The 9,145-nt window shown below is 41.9% G+C and overlaps 1 protein-coding gene across 1 annotated transcript; it reads right to left on the bottom strand.

Moving 5' to 3' along the window:
- Positions 1-4,184: 4,184 nt before the first annotated feature.
- Positions 4,185-5,077, bottom strand: LOC120084563. Its single transcript, XM_039040363.1, has 2 exons — positions 4,923-5,077; positions 4,185-4,800 (listed from the first exon to the last, which is right to left on the bottom strand). Exons 1-2 carry the CDS (start codon positions 5,075-5,077, stop codon positions 4,185-4,187), a joined length of 771 nt encoding a protein of 256 aa, XP_038896291.1.
- Positions 5,078-9,145: the final 4,068 nt, after the last annotated feature.

The following is a 9,145-nucleotide window of genomic DNA, read 5'->3' as shown; positions in this document are numbered from 1 at the left end:
GGTATTGGCAAAGGTAGGAAGGGGTTCATGCATTGCACCCACAGTAGTTATATTCGAGATAAATGGTGGTGGTGTAGGCTTACTGTAAAGCTTGGATGTGGTCGTGGATGACGGACGCGTTCTAGGCTTGGCTGGCATCTTCACCCTTGGTTTAGGGTTAGACTTGGGCTTTTGTGGAGTTTTGGCCCTAGGGAGAGAGGTTTTGGCCTTAGGGTTTGCAGATTGCTTGGAGCTCTTGGTCAAAGCTCTTGAGGATGGTAGGGGTGGCCGGTCGCTAAACAGAGGTAGCACCGCCGTGAATGGCTTTCGATTTGGTAGGGGCGGAGATCATGCTGGATTTTCTAGGGCTGGGTGGAAGGGAACTTGAAAATGAAGATGAGGAGAAGGAGCTTACCGGAGAGTCATAGCCGAGATTGCAACTCTGGTTCTAAGAGTCGGATCCTAATGACATTACTCATTAGAGGAAGAACGAAGTGAAGGAGGCAAATGGAGGTTCTGAAATTCGAGGGTTTTGGAGAAATTTTTTGGGAGTTTCGCGAGTGTAGTGAAGGAGAAGAATAAAGGAAAGCCGGTTCGAATGGCATTTTTATAAGGGGAAGGGGAACAGTCAAGGCTGACGTAGGCGGCGCCTAACGTCTGCAATTAATGTGAAGCTGAAGGGTAGCCTCGATCAGCCAAAGCACTCAAGTGTTTTGTGTTTTTCGAGACGCGTCCCTTCAACTGCCCCCCCTCTTGCGTTAGACTTGTGTCTAACGCGTCCAATGTTCCAATTTCAATTATACATAACTTTTCTCAAAGAAAAACAGTCAAATATCCAAATTTTTCAAAGGCAAAAACAATCAATCTTAAAACTTCAAACAATTAAACTAACAAACTCAGACATAGCTTAAAATACAGAACGCAAAAGAATAGGGTTAAGAGAGTCATCCCTGGAAGGTGAGGCATTGCAAACGCAGGGGTGCCTCGACGCGAGCTTTCAATTTGCCTCGCGTAGCGCAAAAGATGACTTTTGGCATTCCACTTTGTCTTCAAAGTATGGCTTAACCCTCTGGCTATTCACTTTGAACGCATCAGTGTCATCTTCTCACATTAATTCCATAGTACCATAAGGAAAGATCGTCTTGATTATGAAGGGCCCGGACCATTTAGACTTCAATTTTCCTGGAAAGAGTTGCAAACGTGAGTTGAACAATAAGACTTTTTGCCCTACAACAAGTACCTTTTTGTTGATGCGTTGGTCATGCCAACGCTTGGTCTTTTCCTTATATATCTTGTTGTTTTCATACGCGTTCAGTCGCCATTCTTCAAGCTCGTTGAGCTGAAGCTTGCGTTGAATGCCCACAGCATCTGGATCCATGTTCAACTTCTTTACTGCCCAAAATGCCTTATGCTTCAACTCTACAGGAAGATGACATGCTTTTCTAAATACTAGTGAGTAAGGAGACATACCTATTGGCGTTTTGTATGCAGCCCTGTAGGCCTAGAATGCTTCATCCAGCCTCTGCACCCAATCTTTCTGCGTTATGCTGACGATTTTCTCCAAAATTGATTTGATTTCTCGATTTGAATTTTCAACTTGACCGTTTGGTTAAGGGTGGTAGGCGGTAGCAATCTTATGCCTGACATTGTATTTTGCAAGTAATTTTGAAATGATGCGATTGATAAAATGCGTACCTTCATCGCTTATCAGAGCCCTCGGCGTTCCATAACGTGTGAAAATGTTCCTGATAAGAAATTTAGATACAGTGGACGCATCATTTCTGGCATAGGTTACTGCCTCTACCCACTTGGATACATAATCTACGGCTAACAGGATATATTGTTGACCACAGGATAGAGGGAACGGTCCCATAAAATCTATGCCCCATACGTTAAACAACTCCACCTCAAGAATATTATTCAAGGGCATTACGTCCCTTGAAGAAATATTCCCAGTGCGTTGGCAGGGGTCACAAATTTGGACAAACTCTCGTGTATCCTTAAAAAGGGTGGGCCAAAAGTAACCGTATTGAAGGACCTTCGCCGTGGTTCTTTGCCCACCAAAATGGCCACCATAAGAAGAATTGTGACACTCGGCCAGGATGCGTTGTGTCTCCTCCTCTGGGATGCATCGACGCAAAATAGAGTCTGGGCCTAGTTTGAACAGAAACGGTTCGTCCCAGAAATAAAACTTACTATTATGGACTAGTCGTTTCTTCTGTTGAGAATTGAAGTTTTCAGGGAACTTCTTGGTGGCTAAGTAGTTGACTATATCAGCATACCAAGGTTCTCTTCCTTCAATTTTGAATAGGCTCTCATCAGGGAATGTGTCCTTGATTTCATTTTCCTGGACTTGCATTTCTTGATTTTCAAGCCTTGACAGGTGGTTAGCCACCTGGTTTTTTGTCCCCTTTCTGTCTTGGATGTCAAGGTCAAATTCTTGTAGTAGTAGAACCCATCTTATTAGTCTCGGCTTCGCGTCTTTCTTGCTCATCAGGAACTTAATGGTTGAGCGGTTGGTATAAATGGTGGCTGACGCACTAACTAGGTAAGAACGAAATTTCTCAATACCGAATACTACAACCAGCATATCTTTCTCAGTAGTTGTATAGTGTTCCTGAGAGTCGTTTAAGGTTTTGGATGCATAGGCGATGGGATGTATCAAGTTTCCCCTCTTCTGCCCTAGCATAGTCCCCATGAAGTGACATTTTTCCCAATTCAGTACTAGGTTTGTTTCCTCGCAGCGAGCGAGGACGACATCTAAGTTATCCAGGCATGACTGGAAGGAGTCTCCAAAGACTGAAAAGTCGTCCATGAAGACTTCTACGATCTTCTCCAGGANTGAGAGTCGTTTAAGGTTTTGGATGCATAGGCGATGGGATGTATCAAGTTTCCCCTCTTCTGCCCTAGCATAGTCCCCACTGCGACATCACTCGTGTCGCACATAAGAATGAAGTGTTGCGTCCAGTCCGGTGCTATCAACACTAGGGTTGTTGTCAATGCAAACTTCAAGGTCTCGAATGCATCAGTGCAGTCCTCGTCAAACACATAGGGTCGGTTCACTTCTAATAATGCGCTCAGAGGTTGCGCAATCTGAGAAAAGCCTTTGACGAACCGTCTGTAGAAGCCGGCATGTCTTAGAAAACTTTTTAGTGTTTTAACATTCGCTGGTGGTGGAAGTTTTGCTATGACATCGATCTTGGCTCCATCCACTTCCAAGCCAGCCTTGGATACTTTATGCCCAAGAACAATGCCTTCTGTCACCATGAAGTGACATTTTTCCCAATTCAGTACTAGGTTTGTTTCCTCGCAGCGAGTGAGGACGGCTTCTAAGTTATCCAGGCATGACTGGAAGAAGTCTCCAAAGACTTAAAAGTTGTCCATGAAGACTTCTACAGTTTTCTCTAGGAAGTTAGAGAAGATGGCCATCATACAGCATTAAAATGTCCCTGGCGCATTGCATAGCCCAAAGGGCATACGTCTGAACACGAAATTGCCAAAGGGACAAGTGAAAGTGGTCTTCTCTTGATCTTCCGGATCTATCAGAATCTAGTTATAACCAGAATATTCATCAAGAAAACAATAGTACTATTTTCCTGCCAATCTATCCAGTATCTGATCAATGAAAGGAAGAGGAAGTGGTCCTTTTTTGTTGCCACATTGAGTTTCTGATAATCCATGCATATTCGCCAGCCTATGACAATTTTTGAAGGAATAAGTTCATTGTTGTTGTTTACTATCACAGTCGTTCCCCCTTTCTTGGGAACGCATTGAACTGGACTAACCCAACTACTGTTGGATATTGGATAGATAACTCCCGCGTCCAACCATTTCAGAATCTCCTTTTTAACCCTTTCTTTCGTAATGGGGTTAAGCCCTTTTTGAGGCTCAATTGACCTCGTCTTCCCTTCCTCCAGCCTAATTTTGTGCATACAATAGGATGGACTTATTCCATGAATATCTACAAATGTCCACCCTATTGCGCGTTTATGTTTCTTCAACATCTACAATAGTGAATCTTCATTAGGCTTAGTGAGATTAGCGGAAATGATAACAAGCAATGTATTATTAGTTCCAAGAAAAGCGTATTTTAAATGTCCGGGTAGCTGTTTTAATTCAAGTTCAGGTGGTTGTTCGAGTGAAGGACGTGTTCGGCTTATCTGCCGCTGACTCAGACTTGGCGGCTCAGATTCCTTCAAGGTTCCCTACAACACGAGAACTTCATAAACTCGAGTCTCTTCAGTCAAATCAACATTGTTTAGCTGACAGTCATCATTGTTCGGGAATTTTAATGCGTTGAGCACATTAAATTTCACCTCTTCATTATCTACGCGCATGGTTAACTCACCTTTATGCACGTCAATTAGCACCTTCCCAGTAACCAAGAAAGGGCGTCCAAGAATGATTGGGACCTCTCTGTCTGCTTCATAATCTAGAATAATGAAGTCTGCTGGGAATATGAGATTGTCAACCTTCACCAAAACATCTTCGATTTTCCCTTCCGGGTACTTGATTATTCTGTCAACGAGTTGAAGGGTGACAGAAATAGGTTGTGCCTCACCTATCCCCAACTTCTTAAAAACTGAGAGGGGCATAAGATTGATGCTCGCTCCTAGGTCGCACAACGCATGACCTACGTCTAATCCTCCAATTGAACAAGGAACTGTGAAGCTCCCTGGGTCCTTCTGCTTCTGTTGTAGCTTGTTGCTCACTAACGCGTTGCATTCCTGCATTAGAGCTATTACTTTTTTCTCACTGACTTTCTCTTTTTCATCAAGATGTCCTTCAAAAACTTCACGTATGTTGGCATCTGCTCTAAAGCTTCAATGAGTGGAATATTGATGTGCAGCTGCTTTAAGAGCTTGAGAAAGCGCTTAAATTGAGGTTCATCATTCTTCTTCATCAGATGCCTGGGGAATGGTGCGCTCAGAGGCACCTCCTACTTTCCCACATTGGACGTGCTGGGTTCAGAATGGCTTGTATTTTCTTGCGTTCTTTCTTCCTGATCCATTGAACATGCAATGCGTTCTTCTGAAGGACTATTGTTTCTTGGATTCATCTTTCTTTCAGCAAGGGCTCTTCCACTCCGCAACGTCATTGTATAACATTGCTCTTTCCCGTTATTATTCCCAGGTGTCTCTGTATTACGAAAATCATTTCTTCGAAATCCTTCTTTCCCCTCGTATTTCTCAGGTAGGACGCCTGGTTGCCTACTTTTCAACTCGCTGGCAATCTGTCCCACCTAGATTTTCAGGTTTCTGATTGATGACGCTTGGCTTTTCAGCAATGCGTCAATCTGGGTTATATATTCCTTCAATAGGTTTTTCTGATGGAGTTCCAGAGCTCGATGCATGGCCACCTCGATTGAAGGGCTGTTGATGCACTTGTTGATGTGTTTGTTGAAAGGCAGGCATCGGTCCATTCCTTTGCTGATTGCTCATGCTTAGGTGGTGCTCTTGCTGATTTCCCCCTGTCCAAGAAAAATTTGGATAGTTTCTCCATCTAGGGTTATAAGTGTTAGAAAATGGGTTATTCTTGATGAAGCATACTGACTAAGGGTTCTGAGGACACTCAGCATATGAGTGAAGATCTCTGCATCCCACACAGGTTATCGTGGGTTGACCAAACGCCTCCACTTGATTTACCTTCTGCTGGTTTGACGCGTTACCCATTGTCCTATTCTGCAGAAGGCTTGTCATTGCAGCCACTTGTGTAGAGAGTGTGGCTATCGTGTTGGCATCAACTGAGTTAATGTTCTAAGATCTTCGTCTCCTGTCATTTCTTCCTTCATATGAGTCATCTACCCATTCCATGTTATGCTTGGCAATGTGGTCTAAAATTTCTTTAGCTTCAGTATATGATTTATCCATGAGTCCTCCGGCTGCTGCTGCGTCTGCTGCTATCTATGACGCCCTGTTCAATTCGCCATAAAATGTCCCCATCTGGATTGTCAAAGGTAGTTTGTGGTTCAGGCAATTCTTGACCAAGCCCTTGAAACACTCTCATGCAACGCTCAAAGTCTCAGTGTCTTTCTGTTAAAAGTTCATGATCTCCCGACGCCTCCTTACATTGGTGGTGGGTGGGAAATATTTATGCATAAACTTTTCCAACAACTTTTCCCATGTAGTGATTTCCCCGGGCTCTAACGAACTCACCTATTGCTTTGCATCATCTCGCAAAGAATAGGGAAACAGGGAGAGCCTGATTGCCTCTGGTGTGATTCCAAGAATCACAAAGAAGCTGCACGTTTCCAGGAAACACTTCATATGGGCATGAGGGTCTTCGCCACGTCTACCCCCAAATTGTCCAACAGTCTGGAGCATTTGAAGCATCATAGATTTCATCTCAAACTTGGTTCCATCAGGCATTGGATACATGATTCTTGGAGAGAAATCATATAGCACAGGGGACGCGTATTCTCTCATAGGACACGTGTTGTTGTTTGCCATCAAGATTGGGTTTTGGGCAGCGTGAGCCAGTTGCTGAGCTAGTTGTTGATTTTGTTATTCTTCTGCAATTGCTCTTTCCCTTTCTTGCTGTCTGAGTAATTGTTGCCTTAGCCTTCATCGACGGTTGGATCGATTCCGACGTCGGAAGATCCGTTGAATCTCGGGGTCGTATGTGAATTCAGGAGTGTCCTCCCTGTTCATACACATTCACAAGCCTAGGCGTAGCTTGTAATACTTCCCTTAATTGAAGTGTCCCTACAACAAATACAAACGGATTTTCTGGTTCGTTCTTGTTGCTGAATCCCTGGCAACAGCGCCAAAAACTTGTTCGCTTGATATTGTGTGGTGCGTTAGGAGTGTTTAGAGTAAAATAGATTGGAAAAATAAATCCTAAGTATGAGTGTTGTATTATGCCTTGATGCATCCAAATATGTGCAACACGTCGGGCCGTTAGAATTATACACATAGAGCACACAACTCCTTAAAATGGCATTCAAGTTTTCCTAGATTAAACCCAAGTATAAATCTAATCTAGGTTCTTGGCAAGTCCAGGGTTGATCACAGGGATTCAGTTCACTAAACACAGAGAATCTGTCGTACTTGTAATAGGGGGTTTTCCTAAATAAATGTAAAAGATGTATTATTTACACTAGCATGCTATGCCTGTACAACACGATTCAAAAGAGCTGAGTGGAATATGATGGTTCATGTGAGAATGGAATTTTAGTAAGTGGACGAGCCGGTTAAAGATAATTGCACACAACTTAAATGATGTGGATGGAATGGGATGGTTTGCTTATCTTTCTGTTCATGCATTAGACTTCATTTAACATTTCTCAATGCAAATGACATACAAGTCTATCTCTAGGATGTATCTGTCTAACTTTAGAATGAAAGAAACACCAGTAAGTCTATCTCTAGCTGTACTAGGCATTCTACTTCATGCAACTTAACTTTTCTTTCAAACAACTAAGTTAAAGATGCTTTCACCAAGTTCTCAAGTTGGTTTAGGCGTTAGGGCAAAATTATGCATGAAGTATTAATGCGTTCAACATAAACAGAGGATAAACAATAGCAAAAGTGATGATTAAATATATGAATTTTATAAAGGATCAAATGAGTCTTTACAAAGAACTATATTCAATCGAGATGAAATGAAAATGATATTAAGAGAAAAACTACGTCAAGCCAAAGAATACAATCTCTTGTAGTTCTTTGGCTCAATTTTGTTATGTACAATCACTTTTAAGAGTAGTGGACAGAGTATCTCTCTCAAGAATTACTTTCTCCACTCCCTGGCCGGCAGTGGTGGTGATTCTCAGCTCCTTCGATCAACTTGCACCGTGGCACAGCTACTACAACTAAAACTAAGTTTACAAGTTTACAGAGAGTATGGAGTATCTAATTTTCTGAACTCTTGATTCCGGAGGGTCTTCAAGTATTTATAGGCGTTGCTCTCGTCCACTTGGAGGATGGGCTGCATTTAAGTGCATGCCCTGGTCAGCATTAAATTCCATATCCTGGTTGGTCGCCTGACCTCTAGGAACTGTTCAGACGCCGCCTACTACTGGTAGCTTTTCAGACGCCGCCTATTGCAAGTGCCCATGCTTGCAAGTGATGATGTGAGACAATCAGTCTAGAGCAATGAATCTTCGTTTAGTTCCTTACGATGCATGGCTCATGCGTTTAAGTTTTCCCTGTAGCACTTATCTTAACACGTTAATGTTAGTTTCTACGTTCAATTCCTGCAAGACAGTGCGTTAACGCCGCGATAATCAATGATAAAACTTCTTTTACATGAATTTTCTATTGTTCAAGTAAATCCATGTGTTTCTATCAAAAATGAGGAGAATTTATCATTAAAAACCCTAACTGTCCTAACTTAAGAGTAAAGATAACTCGTATTTTTTACAAGTTATCAACCACCCCCAAATTTGAACAATGCTTGTCCTCAAGCATTCTAAAGTAATTCCTTGCTATCTCCTCTGCCTTAGATACTCAAGTTTCACCTCTCATCATATTCAATCACAAAGCTAAATAAGAGTTGGGAAAATATGACTTAGATTGACGCGTTTCTTAAAAGAATTCATATTTAGTTTCCTGTGCAGCAGGCTTTTCATCGCAACTCCTTTCATTTCTCAAAAATTTCAATCTTTTCTAAACCAGTAATGCGTAAGATGCTATTTCTTTTGAAAAACAAACACTGGATAAAAAGGAAATGATTGTGTACTTATTTACCCATGCGTTGCTCCAGGTATCCCACAGGTGTTATACGAGCATCCAACTATGGATGAGAACCCTTCACAACTAAACTCATATCTAATATTCATTCCTTCTTTAAAGTATAGTTTCTTTCTTTTGACTAGATAAAGGAGTTTTATGGGACGCGTGTTGGATTTTATGTCCTAAAACTCGTAGTTTGTAAATTAATAAACATATTCAGTTTTGTTTTTCGATAAAGTTGTTATTGAATTTGTAATCTTGAATCTAATAAACTAAGGTCCTGAGGCTATTTAATGTAGTTTGAACTTTATGTAGTGACATAAAGGTGGATGAAGTTCAAATATATAGCCAAAATAGTCTATAGTATATGAATAAGGTTGGGCACCTTTTTCCGGGGACACTATGGATGCGGCCCACTTTGTAGTTAGTACAAACGACGTGATCCTGAATCGTTCATATAGAGATATATGAGTGGAGGCATCCTATGTAAAGAG

This window comes from Benincasa hispida, chromosome 9, assembly GCF_009727055.1.
Source record: "Benincasa hispida cultivar B227 chromosome 9, ASM972705v1, whole genome shotgun sequence".
In the NCBI taxonomy this organism is placed as follows: Eukaryota; Viridiplantae; Streptophyta; class Magnoliopsida; order Cucurbitales; family Cucurbitaceae; genus Benincasa; species Benincasa hispida.
This window is presented reverse-complemented; position numbering and strand designations above follow the sequence as displayed.